The sequence below is a fragment of the Acartia tonsa genome, chromosome 4 (genome assembly GCF_053477335.1).
Source record: "Acartia tonsa isolate MP-2025a chromosome 4, ASM5347733v1, whole genome shotgun sequence".
Lineage (NCBI taxonomy): Eukaryota > Metazoa > Arthropoda > Copepoda > Calanoida > Acartiidae > Acartia > Acartia tonsa.
In genome coordinates, this window is record NC_137263.1 from 37997254 (window position 1) to 38021856 (window position 24603).

Sequence of the window (24603 nt, forward strand, 5' to 3'; positions counted from 1 at the left end):
AGAGTATCTTTGACTTAAAGGTATAGAGAGATTTAAAAAGTACCTATAACAAATCCCACAACTATATAAAGACTCTCCAACCTACAAATTTGAATCGGTTAAGTTGTTAGCGAGAGCTTCATATTATAGGATCTTTTAGGGTCTAAATGTTCTTAAATTTATTGATATATAATCCACTAGTGGCTACGCATCTAGAGACCTTTGCAGGCATTTGAGAAAAGATGATGGGGATTGAAAGTTAAATCTCAACTTTGAAATTTTAGTTTTAAAAAAGATTTTTTTTTATCCAACTTTCCTGTACAAATAGACATCCTGTTACTTTTATATAAGGATAAATGTCAGTTAAAATACAGAGGATAATGGAAAAGAAATTGGCAAGAAACTGGTGTTAAGTGTTTCAATGAAGAGGCAAAACATGGCAATGAATCAATTTTTATTGTCTTTTGCCACTTTACTTTGCAGTATGTTCTAACAGAAATATTTCAGTTAGTAGCGCTTAACCTAGTCTTACCATATAGAAATTATACCTAAGTTGGTAGCACTAAACCAAATCTTACTATCTGGAAACATTATATAAGTTAGTAGTACTTAACCATGTCTTCCTATCTAAATTATTACAAAAGTTAGCAGTGCTTAACTATGTCTTAATATCTGGAAATATTAAATAAGTTACTATCTACATATACTAAACCAAATCTTACTGTCTAAAATTATTATCTAAGTTGGTAGTGCTAAACCAAACCTTACTGTCTTTAAATACTATTTAGGATGGTAGCTTAAAAAAATTTGTTACTATCTGGAAATCTTATCTTTGTTGGTAGTTATAAATCTAGTCATACTGTCTTGGAATATTATCAAAGTTGGTAGTGCCAAAATAAGTCTTACAGTCTGGAAATATTATCTAAGTTGGTAGTGCGAAATCAAATCTTACTGTCTGGAAATATTATCTAAGTTGGTAGTGTGAAATCAAATCTTACTGTCTGGAAATATTATCTAAATTGGTAGTGCAAAACCAAGTCTTACTGAAGGAGATATTATTTTAGTTTATTACATCATTCATCTCCTCCAAATAAAAACATTTATTACAATTTTTAATCTATGATTGTATTTTTATCTAAAAAGACTTGATACCATGCTTGTTTGTGAATTTATTTATACATTTAATAAAATTTTAAATTGTACTTTGATGTATCATAGATTTGAATAAAAATCTGTGCAATATTTGATTCTTAGCTCAACTAAACTAAACCACTATTAGTATTTTGTAATTTGTTTCTTACTATTGTTATAATGTTAAAGGTTAATTAATCAAAGAGAAGGGAAGGTTAAGAATATCACAAAATAAAAAAAAATAACTTGAAATAAGGAGCTTTTAATTTATAATGTATAAGCTTTGCTAGACAAAACAAATTTTATGATATCTTTTATACAAATAAGCAATAAAATTGTAAAGTCAATGATGACATAGCAATAAATCTAACTGTCAATAGAAAAATAAAAACTGTTTGTACAAATTGTAACTGTAAAAACATTTTTATCAAGCAAGTTTTGGTATTTATCACACCTAACTCAAGTTATAACCAAGATTTTTAGGATCATATGAAGCAAATGAAGTCATTCCTTAAAAGGACAGAAATTTCATTGCAAAAAGGACAGAAATCATCTTCCTTTTTCTCAGATAAGTGAAATATGGACAAAAATCACTCTCCTTTTTCTCACATATCCGAAAAAGAATATAAAAATCACCTTCCTAAATCTCACTTAATCTTCCTAATCCTAAGAAAATTAACCTAGTTCCTCCAAATTCTAACTTTTCATAACAAAGTCTACCTTTTCCTTACACATTCTCACTTATTCTCAGATAACCTACCTTATCCTAAGAAATTCTTCCTAAATCTAAGAAAATTTACCTTACTCCCCCAAATTCTTCCTTGGTTTCCCAATTTCTTCCTTATTCTTGAAAATTCTACCTTATTCTAAGAAATTCTTCCTTATTCCAAGAAAATCTACCTTATTCCCCCAAATTCTTCCTTATTCCCCCAAATTATTCCTTATTCTTAGAAATTCTTCCTTATTCTAAGAAAATCCTCCTAATTCTCCCAAATTCTTCCTTATTCTCAGAAAATCTACCTTATTCTAACAAATTCTTCCTTATTTTAAGAAAATCTACCTTATTCTAAGAAATTCTACCTTATTCTTCCTAATTCTTTCTTATTCCCCCAAATTCTACCTAATTCTAAGAAAATCTTACTTGTTCTAAGAAAATCTACCTTATTCTAAGAAATTCTTCCATATTCTAAGAAAGTCTACCTTATTCTAAGAAATTCTTCCTTATTCTAAGAAATTCTTCCTTATTCTAAGAAAATCTACCTTATTATAAGAAATTCTTCCTTATTCTAAGAAATTCTTCCTTATTTTAAGAAAATCTACCTTATTCTGAGAAATTCTTCCTTATTCTAAGAAAATCTACCTTATTCTAAGAAATTCTTCCTTTTTCTAAGAAAATCTACCTTATTCTAAGAAATTCTTCCTTATTCTAAGAAATTCTACCTTATTCTAAGAAATTCTTCCTTATTCTAAGAAATTCTTCCTTATTCTAAGAAATTCTACCTTATTCTAAGAAAATCTACCTTTTTCTAAGAAATTCTTCCTTATTCTAAGAAAAATCTACCTTATTCTAAGAAATTCTTCCTTGTTCTAAGAAAATCTACCTTATTCTAAGAAATTCTTCCTTATTCTAAGAAATTCTTCCTTATTCTAACAAATGTTTCCTTATTCTAAGAAAATCTACCTTATTCCCTCTAATTCTTCCTTATTCTAAGAAATTCTACCTTATTCTAAGAAAATCTACCTTATTCTAAGAAATTCTTCCTTATTCTTTGAAAATCTACCTTATTCTAAGAAATTCTTCCTTATTCTAAGAAAATCTACCTAATTCTCCCAAATTCTTTCAATATATAAGGGTCCCAAACTCAAAAACGAAGTTTCAGTGCAATCCAACCACCCGTTCTCAAGATACAGTGACCTGGTGTCCTTGGCACTGACGTTGAGATTTGGGAAATGGTTCAAATCCTTAATAAAATATTTTGGCACTTAGTCAAAATTTTGAAGAAAAAATACCCAGGTGGACAAATAATTTTGATCAAATATTTGAAAATTATTTTAAGTGTCAAAATATTTTTGGACTTTAACCAAATTTACTAAGGATTCGAACCATTTCCCAAATCTTACTGTAGGTACCAAGGACAACAGGTCACCGTATCTCAAGAACAGGTGGTCGGATCGTGCTGAAACTTTGTTTTTGACTTTGGGACCCCTATATATTGCAAGAATTTGGGAGAATTAGGTAGATTTTCTTAGAATAAGGAAGAATTTCTTAGAACAAGGTAGATTTTCTAAGAATAAGGAAGAATTTCTTAGAATAAGGTAGATTTTCTTAGAATAAGGTAGAATTTCTTAGAATAAGGAAGAATTTCTTAGAATAAGTAGATTTTCTTAGAATAAGGAAGAATTTGTTAGAATAAGGAAGAATTTCTTAGAATAAGGAAGAATTTCTTAGAATAAGGTAGATTTTCTTAGAATAAGGAAGAATTTCTTAGAATAAGGTAGATTTTCTTAGAATAAGGTAGAATTTCTTAGAATAAGGAAGAATTTCTTAGAATAAGGAAGAATTTCTTAGAATAAGTTAGATTTTCTTAGAATAAGGTAGAATTTCTTAGAATAAGGAAGAATTTCTTAGAATAAGGTAGATTTTCCAAGAATAAGGAAGAATTTCTTAGAATAAGGTAAATTTTCTTAGAATAAGGTAGAATTTCTTAGAATAAGGAAGAATTTCTTAGAATAAGGTAGATTTTCTTAGAATAAGGAAGAATTTATTAGAATAAGGTAGATTTTCTTAGAATAAGGTAGAATTTATTAGAATAAGGAAGAATTTCTTAGAATAAGGAAGAATTTCTTAGAATAAGGTAGATTTTCTTAGAATAAGGTAGAATTTCTTAGAATAAGGAAGAATTTCTTAGAATAAGGAAGAATTTCTTAGAATAAGGTAGAATTTCTTAGAATAAGGAAGAATTTTGTAGAAAAAGGTAGATTTTCTTAGAATAAGGAAGAATTTCTTAGAATAAGGTAGATTTTCTTAGAATAAGGTAGAATTTCTTAGAATAAGGAAGAATTCCTTAGAATAAGGTAGATTTTCTTAGAATAAGGTAGAATTTCTTAGAACAAGGAAGAATTTGAGGGAATAAGGTAGATTTTCTCAGAATAAGGAAGAATTTGGGGGAATAAGGTAGGTTTTCTTAGAATAAGGAAGAATTTCTTAGAATAAGGTAAGTTATCTGAGAATGAGGGAGAATTTGTGTAATTAAGGTAGAATTTCTGAGAATAAGGAAGAATTTGGTAAAATAAGGTAGATTGATTAAACATGGTTGTAATAGTGAGGAAAAGGAAGAATTTCTAAGAACTAGGAAGAATTTGTAAGATGGTGGACAGAGGTCACCTTCCTTTAGTGAGAATTTGTAAGATAGTGGACAGAAATCACCTTCCTTACTGAGAATTTGTAAGAAAAAGGAAAGGAAATAGCCTTCCTATACCCAAGGAAGGGAATTTCTGTCCTTTTTAGGAATGACTTCATTTCCTTCATATGATCCGATTTTTACAATAAAAAAGAAGCATAAAGATAAAATTTATGAAGTCTTTAAATAGAACAAAAGAAAGTAAAAAGAACGAATTAAATTTCAGTGTTTTTTGTTTTTGTTTAAAAAGGAACAATTTTAGGATTAATCAGCTGAAAATTTTACATGTACAGGTACCATTACAAACCATTGAATATGGCAATGTCATAAAATAAATTTATGTAATTTTTCAAAAGCTGGCAATAAACAAAGGGGTTAGAATCAATTCAGGTAATTGTAAAATTTAGAATTCAAAATACATTGATTTAGCCCAAACTTTATTGATGGCAGGTGTGAGTAGAATGAAATCAATACATTACACATTCATATACAGATACACAAACACAGATATCACGCAGATGCAAGAAGATTCATGGACCAATAATTGAGCCATTTATTGGAAACAGTTTTACTAAGTTTCTTCCAAATTGAGGAATGCACTCAACTACATATAATACTTTCTGTGGGGTTAGCACTAGGCAATATTTTCACTTTTGGTAAAAATCATCAGCTTTGTCGTGATGTGTAACTCTATTAGATTTATTATTACTTAGAACTTAAACCAGATTTTTATGTTCTCTATAAACAAAAAGAAACTCACAGCAGGCTAAAATAACGAATCTCCTATTCCACCCATCTCTTCCTCATCCCCTCTCATTCAATAGGATGTACGAACTGACCAAGAGAGTTCCGTGTTAGCAACCTAAATTGACGACAATTGTTCCACTGTCATATTATCCACGTAAATTCTACATCCATTTTAACACTTCTGCAAGCTGTTTACACTAAGGGGGAATGTAAAACATCCCATCATGCTCAAGATACAAAAAATCAAGTAAAATAGACAATCAATATTTTTAGCAGCGAAGCTACTCTTTAAGAGGCCTCTATCTGTTTTTAAAGCTCTATCTCTCTGTCGCTTTCTTCATATTACCCTACTCTCGAGGTATTCCTTTAAGTTCAGTTTATTATTCATAAAAGGCTTGCCTTTATTGGACTTAATCGTGCTGGAATAGAAAAATATTGAACAGGGCTAATGTATAAAACAAATAGGGTTGGTGGAGTAGTTAAAGTTGAAAGTTCATTTAGGATGATGATCAGTTCCATTACAAATGGTCTATATAACAGTTGGGAGGTTGATAGCAATTTTATAAAAGTAGAATAATGATCTAAGATAAACATTTTATACCTTTAAAGTACGATTAAATTTACCCCTCTCCTCATAAAAAGCACTTCTTTTTTTTGGCTCTCTTGATAATGATATTGTCTTGGCTTTAATAAGTTTTGTAATACCCTATTACACTTTTAAGATAAACTAAATTGTTTCTAGAAAGTGAAATAGGGTATCACAAAAAGCATATTGGTCATGACAATTTCATTATGAAGGTCAAAATAGAACGGGGTATTATTTCAGAAACTAAATATATATGTCAAGATGATATTACTATTAAGAAGGGTGTACGACTATTATTTTTTTAATTAAGGAATAAAATAATACTTGTAGATTTTATAAAATGGTTTCAATCCCCTTACTGTACAAAAAATCATCAGAAAAAGATTTTACAAAATTAAAGACATTTTCTGATATTTTGCAAATGATAAATATCATGATTGAGATATAATGTTCTCTTCTTATTCGCCCTTTTATCAAATAGAATGTTGGAGAGTAAAAAAGGAGAGAGAGAAATTTCATATCTTATTTTATTTAAAAAACACCCATATTGTACTTTTTTGATATTTAACTTCTGTTTTAGGTTAGCAAAAGGGCGGAATATAGCTCTATCAAACTTTCAATGCAAATTTACTTTGAACTATGTACATAAAATATGAAATTTAGTTCAACGCTTTTCTAAGTTAATAATTAGTGAATGAACATTCTAAATTTGGATATTATTATTTACTCTTCGTTGTCTTCATATTTAACATGGAATAAGCCTGCATGTTTTTTTTATTAATCTCAACATTTGTTTATTTATGGGAGACTGAATAAACTCAAAGTCAAATGTTGATTCGATTAAAACAACATTTTATTTTAAGTATCGCCATTATCAACAGTTAGTTATACCGATTGGTAGGACAGACGTATGAAACTAACCTAGTTATGGAGTAGCTTTGCTACTAAACAAGTAGACATTCTGAAAATCACACTTTTTTAAATGGATGAGAAAGTAAATGTAAATTATTCCAAACATTGATTGTTCAAAGATTTTCTACTGTATAGCTGATTGAGACCAATAAAGAGAAGGAGGAGAGAGAGAGGGATGGGGGGAGAAATAAAGAGAGAGAGAGAGAGAGAGAGATGGGGAGAGAGAGAGAGAGATATGGGGGGAGAAATAAAGAGAGAGAGAGAGAGAGAGAGATGGGGGGAGAGATAAAGAGAGAGAGAGAGAGAGAGAGAGACAGATGGGGGGAGAGATAAATAGAGAGAGAGAGAGAGTAAAAGAATATTACAAATTCATCTTATTTGACTGAAAGGTAATTCTAATTTGAATTCTGCTCTTGAACCTTTGTGGATCAAAGTAGTTGTCACCAGGGCTCGGCAGTCGCAGCTATATTCAACAACCATCCTTACTACCAATAGAAGAAACCTGCTGCCAAATTTCTCGGAAAATCAACAGTCGCAGACAACCGTCCTATAATGCCTTTAGGAATTTATAACATAAACAGTCTTTTTAGAGTATCATCCGCCGCAAATATTTTTGAATCAGAAGTCGTTTACAATTTATTTATTCAGCTAGATAACAGCCATTCGGAATCAAATAATTAAGCGGCTGACGAGTCCTGGTTATCACCTTGAAATTTGAGCAATTTATACCTCTATTTTTAATGCAAATGCACTTGAAATAAAAAAAATTTTTTTTTCACACTATTTTTCTGCATGTTTATTGTTCATTTCTCCACAGGGAAACTGGATGAATTTGTCAAGTTGAAAATGTTATTTTGGTTCCTTTAGAAAGGCACCAAGGAAGTGAATTAGACACTCATAGTAATGATCCTTAACTGCTCAAACCTAAAATAGTTTCTTAACAGAAATTAGTACAGCAAACTTTTGTGTGTGTAGCTCCAAGAGCCAGTTCAAATCTCAAGTTTAAGCACATTATGATCTGACACGCTGTCTCATGGGAACTACTCTTTAATACCTAAACTAGTATAGCAGGTGTCCCAAATTAAGTCACCGACGTGCTGAATGACACTCTCAGTAGATGAGCTTGGGTAAGGGTTGTACTAATATCACTGAGTATCAATACTGCTAGTATTCAATTATCTCCCTTCTTACAAAACCAGGGGCAAGTTGCGTGATTTAAGGCGAATCAGAAATTGTTACCACATGGGGACTTGAACTCGAGCTCTCATCGCCGTAACTCAGTGCGTTATCAGTGAACTGATCGAATTACATGAACCAACGGAGGACAGTGCATATACATAGCCGCTAGTAAATATGGGATACTCCACAAGTCTTAAGGGTTAGTTTGTAAATTTTACGTCACTGTTTACAATGAAAACCTTTATCAAATATATTAATATCTGATAATTTTTTTAGTTAAATTGACTTCAGCTTTTTTACCTAATATTAGGATTAGGTTTTATTTGGCATTAGGATATTTAAAACAAGAACAATTTACCTGATGAGCTATCCAGCTGTTTTGTGCCTGTCTTTAAACTCTGACTGTACTTTCTGGCCGCCTGAAATAACAAATATATGTGAATAGCTTTCAAGTGGCCGGTTGGGTATTAATATCCAACCCCCCCCCCTCCCTTATTCTGAGGGGGCCCTAACCTTGCAGTGCTAACCAGCAACCTAACATGAACTAAAGTAATGAAAAACAAACAAAAACTCATCACCCTTTTCTTCATTTTAATTTAGTTATTAGTGTTCAAGAGGGTACTTAGTGTGATAGCGCCCACAAATTTGTTTTAATTCCTTTGTTAGGAAATCAACCATTTTTTGAAATTTCATATTTTTTTTAATATTATTTGTAATATTTTTCTTTTAGCAAATCCCCTGTATGTCCAAAACTAGCCGCTTTAATTTTACCAAATAGTTGAGACTTAGCCAAAATTTTCTCATATTGCCATTTCAATTTTCTAGAGAAGGTTACATGCAGTAATATAATGAAATCTTTAAAATTTATAGTTATTTTATTGGCGAAATACCAATATACTAAATCCTTTTTCAGTTCATATTAAGCTACAACTTTAAAATTTAGTATAATTTACTGTTTTATAACAACAAGTCTGAAACAATAATTAAATAATAATGCAATTCAACAAGAGACAAATTTATATTAAAATAAAACTAAACATTGCAGACAGGCAGAAAGATTTCAATAAAAAGAACTTTACTTACTATTTTTCAATTAGCAAAATGCATTATGTACAGATAATTACAAATATAATTTTGTGAAAAATCAGAGCATCTTTACTCTTTTTCCAAACATTGCATAAATTTACAGTACTCTTAAATTCATAATAAGTATTATAATTATAATATGAACAATTTTGCTAAATGAATTTAAAATATAAAACATTTCGTAATTAATGAATTATCTAATGTTTTTAAAAAATCACAAATTATTGAAAAATAGCTGCTGGATGTACCATTTTGATAAGATTAAATGCTTAATTAGCAGGTCTAGGCAGCAGCGTGTTCGCCTCAGTAAAATAGTCATATTATAACCTTTAAATTCGGCTAGATCTCCAAACCTATTCCAAAATAGACAATCAATTTTTGTCAGAATTTCTTTTTTGCACACAAGCGGGTTTAAATTCTAGTAATATAGCGAGCCTTGTTAATTAGGATCAAACTCATTTATGATATTTTTTCGCTATAATTTTGGAATAATACTTGTTTTTGTTGACTGCAACAAAGGTATGTAAATTTACAAATGCATGAATGTACTTATTACAGGAGACGGGGATAAGCAGCCTTAGAAATTTACTCTACAACTGTAAAAAGCAGTGCTTAAAAATTTAAAACTAATATAGTTTTTTATCCTAAATTATTTTGCCTTATTCTTTTCTTTGTAAAAACAATTACTGCATATTCTCTCACATTAACATACAGTGTTAAAACATTTGTTTGTTAAAATTAAGCCTGCAGTTCCCATCCCCTGGAGATTATGTATTATTGTATGTGCACTCTTGGGACAATATATTTGTATCTATGTCAACAAAACATTTTATTTTACACAAAAAAATGGTTCTAAGATGAGTTTTTAGAACAAATAATGGTTTCCATGTTTTAACGATAACATTATTATTTAGCAAAGTAATAAATTAAAGTATTTCTAACCCAAAACTTGTTTCAATAGCAAAATAAATAAAAAAAAAGAATAGTTGCTTATTGGTTCTAAAAGGCCTCAGAAAATACAAGCTTAGAACTCGAAACTTTTTGTTGGTTCTTTTGCTTTAGAATTTAAAAAAAAGGAATACAGGGGGCAGGTATTAATAACTGGGGACCCTGTGCCAACTTTTAATTGGGTCTTAATATTGAATATCAGCCAATAGCGTCTTAAATATTAACACAGACAATTCGCAAGAAAAGAGCAGAAAGCAATATGGTGACAAACATGGTATACATTTAAACCTATAAATTTAATGCTTCAGATCTATCTATAATTAGAGGTTTATAGTTGTATAACTTGAGACCATCGAATAGTGAGCGGCATTACAACTTACGTAAATTTTATACTCCAAGATAAATTTGAAAAAAAACGTACAAAAATATTTTATTCTTTATGTAATAATTGAAATATATAATTTTATTCTAACTTCCTCATTTGAAAACATTAAGATTGGTTACGTTTTGGACGTTGATAGATTCTAATTCTTTGTACAATCAGTCAATTGGAACATGACCGAATAATTAAAATTTTCAGGTAGAGTTTCTTACTTAAAAGCGTAGATCTTAAATCATTATATTCAGAGGTGATCTTTCCCGAACTATACTTAATCTATCTTAAATTAAAACTATGGTATGAGTGGGATTGTTTGGAAAATAGGGACAGTGATTTTTATTTGGATAATTAAATTCAAAATAAAAGAGATAAAAAGCTATTACTAAATGGTTCAATGATATTTCATCATTAGACTTATTATACATGTATTAAATGAAGAAAAAAAAATCATATGCATTCAATTTTGAGAAATTTATTTTTCAGAAAAAAAATTGAGAAATAAAAAAAAGGTTTTTAATTATTTTTCTAGAAAAAATATAGATTTGATTCCTTGAACCCTTTCATATTTGCTAACGTTTTTGTGGACAGTTTCTGTAATACCATAATATTAAAGATTTTTATCGGAACTTAATCGGATGGGAAGTCGTAATGTAAATAAAATGAAATCCCCGGACCAAATATTTGTGTAAAGAATGTTGTGGCTCCCCTATTGAGATCATACTTATGTTCTCTCCTTACAAGCTACAGGGTTAACAACACAATTTACATATTATAATCAGTATTGAGAGGCAAATTACAATAGAAAAAATTAACAATTTAATGTCCTTATCAACATCCGTATAAAATATCTTCATATTTTTTTCTATAAATTTTAAATTCAAATGTTTTAATATTAATTTGTCATGCTGGTAACCATGTTTTCTTGATGTTTGCAAAGCATTTGACAAAAAAATCAGAAGTTATTTCTTACAGGACTTGTAGTTTGATTGAAAAATATGCTAAATTAAAGGGCGAATATAGGTTCGATATGAAATGAGCTTATATCAAAGGTGCAATTCCATAGATTATAAATAACTTAAAAATATTGACATATTCAATTGTATAAGTCTATTTATAGCTTAAAACCCGTCAATCTCGAAAAAAAATTTGGAATTAGTGTGGTTCCCTAAGAACTCAAACACCCTAGCATCACACAAGGCTTCGTGGCTAGGTTGAATTAAAAAGCTTTCGTTAAATGATAGTCGTAATAACGTGGAAACCAATTAATCAGGGGTAAATATACCCTCCTTCTACCTTCATAAAGTAAATTATTTAAAAGTTAAAAAAAACATCAAATAATGTAAAAAGTAAAAAAATTTAATCGATAAAATTTTCTTGGAGAAAGAATGATTTCAAATCCCTGTTTTTTTTGTGGCCGTGTGTGTGTGTGTTGAAAATGCGTACAGAAGGGTTGTTTATATCATCATGAATTAATCAAAGATCTCTGTACAGAAAATAAACTTTAAGACGTATTATTTACCCTGTTAATACTCCTGACGCCTTTCTACGCAAATTATTTTTATGCTTTTTAAAAAATTAAATAAACTAGTATATAATCTAAAATAATAAACATTTAAATTATCTTTTAAGGTGCGTGCCAATGTAATAGTCAATCAAACTTAAGCAAAACAGTCAAAAAAAGTCTTGTAAAGGGCTAAAATAAACGATTTTGTCGGCAATCTCATTTATTATATGTTCAATTGAAACAGAAAATTGCAAAATCTACTTAAGGATTTTTTTGAATTTTTAAATTTGGCATAGATATTCTAAAAGTATGTAATGGCACCTTTGATATAAGCTCATATCATATCAAACCTATATTCGCCCTTTAAACCCATAAAATGTAAAAAGGATTTCAAATGCGTCAAAAAAATAAGCATTGTGGGTTTATAGCATTAGACTTGAAAAAAAAGATGCTTAAATTCCTTTTAAGCTTTTTTTTGTGACCCTGTAAGAAGCCTAATCTCATACGGATTGCAATGAAAGTGAGATTACAGGAAGGCCAAAGTGTACCTTTTTGTTCAAACTTTTCACATACACAAACATGCAAACGCACACACACACACACACACACACACACACACACAAACATGCAAACACACACAAACTTACACAGACTTGCACACAAAAATATAAAAAAAAAACGGACACATACATAAACAAATAGAGCATTACGGATCTTTCCACTAAACAACTGGAAAATTGGAAACCTAGCAGAATTTGACATAATAGTTTAGAGGTATTGTCAAGGTGTTTGTGTCGATATGTATTTACTGAACTTTGACAACTTTAAGCAACAGCCATCTCTGATAAAAAAAATGTGCCTTATTAAGAATAATGTTTAGAAGTAAAATTATTGGTAAACCGACATAATAACAACCGTAGATTTTAGGCACTTGAAATTTTGACAGGCCCCTTGTGTTCCATATTTCTTAATGAAACACCCAGCTACGCCCCTTATACAGACAGTGAGTGTGTGAGAGAGTGTAGCAGCCTAGCGGCCTAGCGGCCTAGCCCCCTATAGTAATACAGACAGTGAGTGTGTGACGGAGGAAATGGTATGTAGCACACTAGCGGCATAGCCCCCTATAGTAATACAGACAGTGAGTGTGTGACGGAGAAAATGGTATGTAGCACACTAGCGGCATAGCCCCCTATAGTAATACAGACAGTGAGTGTGTGACGGAGAAAATGGTATGTAGCACACTAGCGGCATAGCCCCCTATAGTAATACAGACAGTGAGTGTGTGACGGAGAAAATGGTATGTAGCACACTAGCGGCATAGCCCCCTATAGGCATCCAAAGGCACTTGAGGTGATGTGGGCTTCAACTCTACCACTACCCCCGCCATTTTTTTTTGGTTTAAGAAATAGAAAAAAAAACTTTAGGGGGAATGCTTTTTTTTTTGGGGGGGTTGTGGTGACCTCCCCAGGACCTATGAGAGGCTACATTGTAAAGGAGAGCCATATCGTTTAATCAGTTAGTGAGATCCTTTATTACTTTATATTAAAGGATGCCTGGGGTGTTAAAACATGATGTAACCTGAAATATTCTGATGTATGTGAAGACCATGACCAAGAGTGGACCATAGAATGAGACCGTGCTGGAGAACAACAGATACCCAATGTCCTCGGTGAATGGGCACTTGTAGTCGGGTGGTGGACCTGAACAAAATACAGTACGTTATATAAAAGGATGTTTGTAAGCATGTAGATTACCTTGTTAGGGCTGGATTCTCCCTCCATTTTAAAGGATTATCTAAAGTAGTCAGTGCATCATCCAGGTGTAATGGGATTCGATTATCTAACACCCAAGTGACATTCAACAGACAACAAACCCTTTGATTTCATGATCTTGGTCTGGAAGTGCATGTTGATTAGTTGCGCCCGTTTATGGGCTAAGGCGTCCCCCCCCTCATTCTCACTATTAGTGTCACGTGCCAGACATAGCAACAGTAAGCCTGCAACTCTGTTGCTTTGGACTCTTAAAGTTTAAATTTTTAGACAAGCATTATAAAGGTTCTGAATAGGTCATATCCTTCCTTTTAGCCCAAAAATTATAAATCCACTTAAACAACAATTTTTAGATTACAATTCACATAAAAATTTAAAAGGCATTTGGGTCGGTTAAAATTTACGAATTATTTTTTATTTGTCAGTTTTAGCGTAAAACTATGAGTAAAAAACACGTGCAAATCTTTATTTATTTACTTGTTTTCCCTCAAGCAATTATGCAAAACAGTGACGCTGGGCTGGGACGACAAGAGAGAGGATAAACTTTAGGGAATTGAAATTCTTGTCATGTACCCAAATTTAATTCTGGCATCTGAGTTTTACAACCTTTAGAATTGACAATATTCAAAGTTTATTTCCGACTTTTTTTTACATGTTGTGTTTGTCTATATATGTCATGAAGGAAAGAATTAAAAATTGGCATAATTATTGAATTAGTAGTGAGAAGGCATTTATTTCAATGAATATGTATGTCGTAAAATGTACATATATCCAAACCGAACGATGACTGCAAGTAACTTATAGAGTAGCGTTGCTAATTAAAAATCTAAAATTAAATGAGTTAAATGATATCTTTAACATGTTATCAAAAGATTTTTCTAGATTGGTATTCAAACATTTTGCTGAATAATTTAATAATCTAATGACAGATATTTAACTAGAATTTTATATTTCATATTTTTAAGATAAATTTAGATAATATAACAGTTAGATACTATGTGTATTAATAAGCTAAGATAGATAAAATAATGTCTTGAACAGAAATACTTAGGTAATTTAATTTTCAAAAGTATTTAATGTTTTTTTTTTAATAAAAGCTTTTCACTTTAAATTGCATTAGTGAATTAAAAATGATTGGGTTTTTAATATTTTCTAGCTGAAATGAATAACAACTAATTTTCTTTTTCCATTTTTTAAATATTTCAATTTACAGCTTCTCTCATCTAGAAATTAAGAACCTAGTAATAGTGTCTAACTTTTTATCTTCGTGACGTAACAAAAATCCATCTCTTTTTTAGGGGTTTCCTTTCCCACCTCCCCTCTCATCCTTCGATTTTTGTTACGTCACAAAGATAAAAAGTTAGACACTAATACTAGGTTCAGAAATTAAACTTTTAATTTCGGGATATATTTATCTTTTAGTTAGTTGTTCGCGTTTACGAAAATAGAATATTGTTGAATTTTTTCTATTTTGTTAGCCCCGAAAATAAAACATAATAGTAAATGTTTTTAATGGATTAAGACCGGTTTTAAAAACAAGCCAAAATATATTTTAAATTAATGTCCGTATTTAAAATACATATGTATTGCGGTTTTCTATAAATATCTTTTTCATGTCACATATAATTTTTTTTATATATAATGAGTATTTGAGGTAATGAAAGCTCTTTATAGTGCCTTAAAAAAATTTCATGTTAGAATAGTCCATTATTCTAATATGACGTAATTCGGGATTTTTCAGTCTAAAGTTCTTTTTAATTTATTCCCTTTTTTATATGCACTGAATTTAAAAACTTTTGCGTCATATTAGAATCATGGACTTTTCTAATATGATGTCATTTTTATGGTCACTATAAAGAGCTTTAAGGTAATGACTCTCTGAAACTTAAGATAGTAAAATTCCAATTATAAAAGTATATAATGTGATTGTGCATTTACATAAGTGTAGCGCCATCCAATTAATTGTCTCATACATCTCAACACATTATCAACAGCAAAGCTTTTCTATGGACAGGGTAAGCATGTCACTCTATAACATATAGTCAACCTAGGCATAAGAAAATCATCTTATCGATCACAATATTGAACAAGAATTCATATAGCAATTAGGTATAATCCGGAAAGCTAATGAACTCCATAATTGTACTTGAATATTTTATTTGATTTTTACCTTTAATATACTTCAAAATTTTGTTGTTATCATTTTTCTATTATCATGATTTGGTGATTCATAGAACAATTTTTAACTATGACAAAATCAAAGTATATATTAAGAAAAAGCCTTTTGCATTTAAGTAATTTTACGACAAATTTTTGTTTATATTTTTTGTATATATACTACAGGGGCGTCCAAGCTTTTTATTTTGGGATGGGGAAAATTTTTTTAAGGGGGGGGTAATTTGGTTTTGGGGGGGGTAAAATGGCGCGTGAAGCGCGCCGCAAATTTTTTTTACCCCCCCCAAAATTTTTACCCCGGGGGTAAAATTTGCTTGGGGGGGGTAATTACCCCCCCTGAAATCTGTTGGCAGGGGTAAAATTTGTTTCCCCCCCCCAAAATTTACCCCCGGGGTAAAATTTTTGGGGGGGGTAATTTAAATTTTATAAAAAATTTAGTATTAAAAATGCGCGCGAAGCGCGCAAAAATTTTTTTTGTTAGAGATTTTCTATTTTGGGGGGAGTATTTACCCCCCCAAAATGGTTTGGGGGGGGTAAATACCCCCCCCAAAATCGTTGGGGGTGCCTACGGCACCCCCAAGGTAGGGGTAATTTTTTTTTGGGGGGGGTATTGTTCACAAAATTTTGGGGGTGCCTACGGCACCCCCAAAATCGTTTGGGGGTGGCAAATGGCCCATTACCCCCCCCCCTTGGACGCCTATGATATACTATATAGTATACTAGTGGCTTCGCCCCTAGCCTCTAGGGGCTTTGCCCCATGAGGTAATGGAAAGTCAACCGTCCCGAATAATTTTATAGTTATATTTTCAAAAAAGTTATTCTTTGCCGAATTACTCTTTGGTAAAATTAAACCCAGGTTGTGCGCCGTATGCACAAAAATTTAAATTCGTAAAAAATAAACCCAGGTTGTTCACCGTATATCTCGTACGGGGTGAGCATAAGCGAGTAACCTGTATCTGGCGCAAGCTCTGATAGTCCCACTGATTGGACCACATATACACAAAAATTGAAAACTCTCCTCTGTAAATTTTATTTAATACCTATAATTGCAACAACTTTTTTAAGATGTCAATTTTTAAAAGTTACAAAAAGCCCAAAAAAATTTTTTGGTGAAATTTTTTTTGTTTTTTTTGGGGAGGGGGTTCATGGGGGCTTCGCCCCTTGGTGCAGTGGAGTTCCCCCAGCCCAATTACTGGTTTTTGTTTACAAAAATAAAGAAAAATTAAAAATTTGGAAATAGGGTTTTTTTTATTTCTAGGGGGGTTGGGGTGTCCCATCCTCCTAGAAAATAGCCTAAAACCACCAGAGGACCAGTAGGTATATTCCCAGAAGAGTAGAGCCCAATTTGTTCAGCAGTTACTGAGATTTTACAAAAAATGTAAAAAAAATTTTTGGGGGGTGTTTTTTTTTAGTTTTTGGGGGGGTTGGGGGTGTCCCACCCCCCAGGAAAATAGCTTAAAACCATCACAGGACAATACCTGAAGAGTAGAGCCCAATCGGTTCAGCGGTTACTGAGATCTTAAGCTTCAGACGGACAGACAGACGGACAGACGGACAGACGGACAGACGGACAGACGGACAGACGGACAGACATCGTTCTACTTTGTATTATAGATAGTCGTCTGTTCCTTCAATATCGAAAGAGATGTCACTCTATAAATTCATAAAAACCAATTGTCTCTTTTGTTGTGCTTCGCTTTTATTGATGTTGTCATCCTTGTTTGTCTTCAAGGGTTTGTTTAGAAGTTAGATTAAGAGGAATTAAGCTGTGTTGGTTCTTTTGCTTGCTTAATTACTAAAGTTAATAAAGACCCAAAAGTTTGGCTTATTTATTGTTAGAAGTGCAGCTTCTCTATAACTTTTATAACTCGTCCATACTACGTTGAAGTCATTATTGACAATACCTGCTAAAAATTTACTTTAAAAGTCTTGTAATCTAATTAAGATCAGCTTATTGACGTCTCCCTGAAAGTACTAAGACGAGCACAGAAAATAAATTGAAAATAAGGGGGAGGGAAGGTTTTCTTGTTTTGTTTAATTCTTTAGGTCATGTTAGGCTAGGTTATATATGGTGCTAGGAAGCCCAGCAGGTTAAGGTCCCAAGCAGGGTTTAGGCATTGGAAAATAACTAACCAACTTATTTCAAATTATTCTAAAATAAGGGGGTGGTTAGTTTTCAATAGTAACGTTCAGGAAAAGCATAGCTTAGGAAAATTAAAATCTTGCTTAAACATATTTTTTCTACTCTTACAAAACATAAAATTACTAGAATTTGTTCTTTGTTTAAATTGTTAGGATTCAGCAAAAATGTAAAGAGAAAAAAGTAAGAAGAAAATGAAGGTTAGGATATCTGACAACTTTTTCATTGAAATCATTTAACATAAAATATTTTCTTCGGAAAGAAAAGGAGACCCTCTGAAAACCAATCTATATTTTGGATCAGGTGCAGTTCACGGTAAAATGTTCCAGGAAGCTATTATCTCGAAAATACTATTACCTTTAAAAGCAGCTAATGGCCAACGACTGGCTAACTTTACGTGCATGTTCTCTAGTCAAAAAGCCACTTATGTACGGTCATAAAATAAACGTTATGGCGTTTGGCAGCTATCAGCTTTTAAAAGTTCATTGATGTTTTTGAGATAATCGATCCCATGAAAATTTTACCGTAATCTGCATTCTGCACCAGATTCTACATTTTTGTTCTTGATCACATTATTTGTATTATAAAACACTAAATATGTCTTATATAAGATTTTTTTTAATGTTGAAAAATAATACAAATCAATTCTTTATGTGGCCTATGCTTGATGTAATATTTAATTATCTATTCAGTACTAGCTGTTTCGCTCCAAGAGGTAAAAGGAAGTCCCCCTCTTATTGAAAATTGTTAACAAAGTTATAGAGATATTATCAAAAATTTTCTTAATTAATTTTGGTAAAATTAAACCTAATATGTGCTTTGTGGTTACCGAGATCTTACGCTTTAGACGGGCAGATATCGTTATACACTATTATAGATATTATTGATTTAATGATTATTAAATACAGGATTTGAACATATTATTAGGTTCAATATGTATGGAAACAGTGTTTAAAATCAGTTTTAAATAAGAAAGCAAATAATAAGAAAAAGGGATAGTTATGCCCATAAGTAGCGAAGCTAACACAATCAAGAAACAACTGAAAGTAAAATCCATTATAGTTCAAGTATAACAGAATGGCAGACTTTAATACAAAAATAATTTATGTATAACTGGCGGCTACGCCCCTAGAGGCCTCTAGGGGCACTTGAGGCGGAGAGATTGGAATTTAATAACCAAATTTCTTATTTTAGATTTTAAAAGAAAAAGTAAAAAAAGGTAGGGGGAAGGGTATATTTCATTTTTATATTTTTTTTTTTTTGGGGGGGGGGTTTGGGGGTGTCCCACCCCCAAGAAAATAGTTATAAACCTTCCCGGGACTTATGAGAAGCTACCCTGTTAAGGAAAACCCAATCGGTTCATCGGTTAGCGAGATCCTTCGAGACACACAGATACACAGACACACAGACAAACAAACAGACAAACATCCTGTAACTTTAGTATAAGGATTAATGTTTTGATATGCTTGATTTTAGAGGAATATATTTTATGAAATACATGAAGGAGTTGCGGACAGAAGGAAAAAAATATCTTTGATAGAGTAGCTGCGCTACTAAAAAAGACATAAACAGTAAATCTATCAAATCTTATCAAATTCGCTTTTAAGATTTACATTTTTCACTTAAATCAAAGTTAATCTTTAAAAAAATAAATGAAATATCAAATATTAAAATATTTGGTGAGATTAAAATTTTGATCGAGAAGTACCAAATCTTTTTATATAACATATTTCCTGAATGTAACTAACAATATTTATAAGACTTGTTGTTCGGCCTCTAGCCATTATGGTCTTGGAGTCAATAAAAAGATTTTTTCTGTGTGCCATTACTAAGGGGATGCCGTACCACTGCCGAAAAAATTCAAACCTGATATAAACTATTATTTTGGAAATTGAGGAGCGATCGTTTTCAGCCGTTGGCGAGATCGAAAATAATTGTACTTTTACAGGAGCTTATTATCAGTTTCTATTTGAACAATTTTTTTAACAATTTTTCCAAAGGTATAAAACTTAAATAAGAGTAACTAGGAAGTCAAGAGAATTTTAACATTAGAAAATCTATTTTGTCCTACAAAAATATATTTTATGAATATTTTGTATTTTTTTTGGTGAAAATACCTTTTACCGTAGACCACTTAGTATACAACTTAATTGATTCGTCAGTCCGTCTGTCATGCTACAACAGACATATGAATATATGCTCAATAACTCACTTTGTCCGTTTGCTCAACAACTATTTATTATATTTAAAATAAAATAATTTTTTGTCATAATAAATAACAGAGTATCTTTAAATAATCTATCTAATTACTAATTATAGTAAATTAGAGATTTTTATCTTAGTGAACATACAATTAAAATTAATTGATTCTAACGAAAAAATTATATCAAGTAATGAATGATTTTTATATAGATACTCTTTCTTTTAAATTGTACATTTCTTTTGTTTAAGTAAAATGTAGTAACAACAAATAATATCAAACAATTTTTTTTTACACATTTTTTTTATACTAATGTTAAGATTTTTTATAATTTCACCTCAACCAGAACCACAAAAAAATTTATTTTAAAAAGGACTTTTATGCTTTTTTTGGTTAGGTTCTATTAAATAGGGGTTAGGAAAGCACCGCAGAAATAAGGCCATTGTACTTTAAATAATCCTGCAGGGGCTAGAAACACGTCTTACAAAGATGAAATTAAATGAGTTTGACCGTTTGCTGTGCTTTATCTATGCGATTGTTCTCCTTTAAATTGCATTCTAGCTGCTGTATTATTTTTTTTGTAAAATTATTCCTTTAATAGGTATTAAATTGGAAAGGAGGAAGATTTATAGATTAATCAAATTGCCATTAACCTTTCCCTCCCTGTGACAACCTAACTAATTGTCTAATCACTGGTCATAAAATCTCCAATCCACTTTCAGTGATTACATTATATCTCCACAATACATATTTGTCCGGCAATATTTGGCCCCCAGCCAAATATAACCAGTAGACCTGTTCAATTTTCTTAAATATTTCTTAAGTTAAAAGTTTTTACAAAATGTACAATAAATTGATACACATCTCTAATAATGATAAAAATTGCCCCTGCTGTATATGAAAATTATTGGTTGAACAGTTTAGACATTCAATTTGGAAACAATGAATTAAAAGTACCAAAAAAATAAGATAGCAAGCGGTTATAGTACCAGTATAATTTTAATTTATTTGTTCCCCCCTTCCCTGACCATATGTTACTTTAGTAAGTAATTTTTTACAAAAATAATTAAATTTCATTTGTAATATTTCAAGAAAACTAAGTATTACAGATAGAACTAAATACAGACAAGTAGGCGTTCAGACTTACATAGTCAGGTGAAAATAAGCTTTAAATGATAGAACACGGTTTGCGATTTAAAAATGGAAATACCGGACAGTTCTACGAGCCAGTCCTCAGTGCACTTTTAACCTTATATTCTTGCAAGAAATGCAATTTGGATCAGCATTAAACAATTCCCTTCTTGTTAGTTTAACATTTATAACATTTTGGAAAGTTAAATATCCTAAACATAAATAATTTTAACATGTTTGAGTGCTTATTAATATTTCTAAAGAACGTTTGTTCTAGAATAGTTTATTTTGTATAACACGGACTTACCTAAAATGTCGAATAGCTTCGCTATATAATAAAATACATCAGCTTTTTTTTTGAATTCTGTTGTTTTTTATAAATTTGTTTAGGCATGTATATTACAGATGTGTCTGAGGAGGATTTCTTTAAACCTTTTCTTTTTGGTAAGTCTTCATTTCCGCTAACGTATTTTGGTAATACTATCAATTCTTCTATTATATTTACTAGCGGATACGCCCTTAAAGGACTCTAGTTCCATTTGAGGGGGAAGTCCATCCCCTCTTTCAATTTTTTTTTCTTTTTGGGGGTTGTAGTGCCCCACCCGAAAATATTTATAAAATTTTTTCCAGGATCTATTAGAATCTACACTGTAAAGGAGAACCATATTGGTTGATTGGTTTGCAAGATTCTTCGGTACACAAAGACAGACAGACGCAGATCCTGTTACTTTTACATTAGTTCTCCCGTACAGGCATTTAGAGGGTATCACCTAACTTTGAAAAAAAACTGGAATGTTTTACTCTTTTTTGAAGGATTGGAGGTGTAGGTTTTTATTTCAGAACCTTATCTCTTAGGGGAGAACAAGTGACGAAGCCCCCGTCGAATAATATAAAACCTGCTATGGTCAATAACATATCTTCCCTAAAAATGGTGTTGCTAAATTTCAAAAGACCTAATCCTACAAAAGGCCTAGTCCTAATCCTAATATAGGTTAGGTTAGGTAATATTGAGTAGCCCACAAGGTTCGGGCCAACAGCAGGGGTTAGTCTAGGTTAGATAAGAATTTAAGGATGTTATCATACTTGTATTTAAAAATTAGCATATGTATTTTTTAAGCAGATATGGTGGCACATTTCGTTTACAAGACAAACTTTAAAACACATATAATATTCACAATAAGCCTCTCTTTGTGGAAATGACAAACACTTGAATTTGGCTGACTATATTCTTTTCTAATTTATAATTTAAATTTAGGACTAATATTTCTTTAAACATTTTTAAAGCTAAGCATTTCTATTAATTTATGCATTTAAGAATTGAACTTTGCATAATGATTCCTGTAACATGCATCTGATTTAAAAGCTTTGCTTTTAAATATGTTGTCATCCTTGTTATGAAAGTTCGGGTCAATGTAAATAACATGCTACAAAAGAGCACGTCGTCTTTTCTATTAATTTCTATTAAGGATATGCAATTATCTCACTTGCTACTAAATATAGGTGTCTATAAATAAACATCTATTTATTATTTTCACATCTATTAGATTAGCTAATTCGTGTTTATGGGCTTTTATTTCATTTGTTTTGCAAGTTCACATTTCAAGAAAAAATGTATTTAGTAATATTCTTAGAAAACCTAAAAAGGAATCATAGGATTGTAAGTATGGCACGCGACAATTATTGTTTTATTGTCAGACAAAACTAGTTTACCAATAATAGTGCAGGATATTTGGTATCCAAGTTACTCTATAATTCCAAGTGTTCATATGTATAACTTTATATCTGTCCGTCTGTCTAAAAAGTTTTTGGGAAAGTGTTTTTTTTGTGACGATTCCCTATCCCAATGAACATCCAGTATATAATTTACGTGATCATTTGGTCACTTGGTCCAATAATATTTGTATGTTGTAAAAAAGGGGTTCTTGGATTTTTTTTATATTATTACGTTATCTGTCTCTCTTTTTTAATATTACTAAACATTTGAGTAGTAATTAAACTTGTCCGTTTGTCCATTCATGATTAGATGGTTTATTTAAAATACTAATTAATAATGATTTTTTAATACGTACAATGTAGTATTTTTTAATAAACTATTCTTTTTAATGTACAACAGAATTAGGTAAAAGTTCGAAATTAAGTTTATGGAAAATTAATAGATCTTTAATGTCTAAGAAGCAATTAAGCATTTTATTAGAGGTTTGTTTTTGTGTCTTGACTTGAAATTTAATTATAAAATATTTACATATTGTTTTATGATAAAATTGAAAACTATGTTTTATTATCAAACTTTTTATTTGCAAATGTACTTTTAAAAATGAAACATATGTCCACTTTCATACCTTGGTCAGCCATTACCATACAAGTACACCATTGTGTAAAAGATATCACAAGCTGTAAAACAGAGAAAATCCCCGTATATCCGTTTACTATGTGCATCAGCACAGGGTAAAAGTAGCATTTCACCACTTTTATCTTACCCTTTATTAAAATAGAAATGCCTGGAACATAGGGGGAGGGGGGGGGGGAGGTGAGAGGCAACCTGGTGGCTTCACATGGAAATGCAACTCCAGATGGCCACTATTATTGTGTACCACTTACAATAAAAGCTCTGGAATGGACTCTAATATGGTAGAAAATTATATTAGGAATTGGAATTATATTGTTTTTGTTAGTGCAGCAAAACGGTTATCTTTTACTGTAAAGAAAGTTAGATTAAAATAAATCTAGGATTGCAACTTTATTCTTTTCTAATTTTAAGTAAAGTAAAAGGTGCTTTCTCATAAATTGCCTGTCGAGCACTGAAACCTCTCTATTCTTTTTAAAAATTATATAAGGAAGAAAGGGTAGTTTTTGTTTGTTTGTTTACTACTTTATGTCAGGTTAGGTTAGGTCAGCGAAGTTATTGACCCTGTAGGGTTACAGCCTCCAAAGTGATCTGGATTAGGAAAATAAATCTATTCCTTGTCTTATTTTAAATTTTATTTTTCAAGAAAGTGGGAAGGGGTCAATGCTTGATATGTACTTTGAAGGGAAAGTATCGATTCTTTCCACAACATTATATAACCAAAAAAATAGAGCAATTTATGATGAAGCTCTACAAAATGTGCGTGTGACGTCATAATTTTGAGGGATGAGAGGGGAAGTGGGAAAGGAAACCCCTTAAAGAAATGTTTGGTGAATTTACCTGTTGAAACTGATCTCCACCAGGCAATGGCAGGAAAGGATATGAAACATGAACAAATCCAAACTCCAGAAATCAGGATACATGCACGCCTAAAATTAAATAATAGTTAGAATATTATTAAATATGGATCTGAAATGGCTGCGCCACTTACC

The 24603-nt window shown here is 31.1% G+C and overlaps 1 protein-coding gene across 1 annotated transcript in view; it reads right to left on the reverse strand.

Annotated features, from left to right (window-relative positions):
• The window catches only part of LOC145317074 (uncharacterized), a 99949-nt gene that overhangs the window by 63174 nt on the left and 12172 nt on the right, over nt 1–24603 (reverse strand). Inside the window, exons 7-9 of the mRNA XM_080157962.1 lie at nt 24452–24540; nt 13431–13552; nt 8294–8354 (exon numbers count right to left, since the gene is read on the reverse strand). Coding sequence (XP_080014088.1) covers nt 8294–8354; nt 13431–13552; nt 24452–24540 — 272 coding nt within the window. The remainder of the gene's footprint in view (nt 1–8293; nt 8355–13430; nt 13553–24451; nt 24541–24603) is intronic.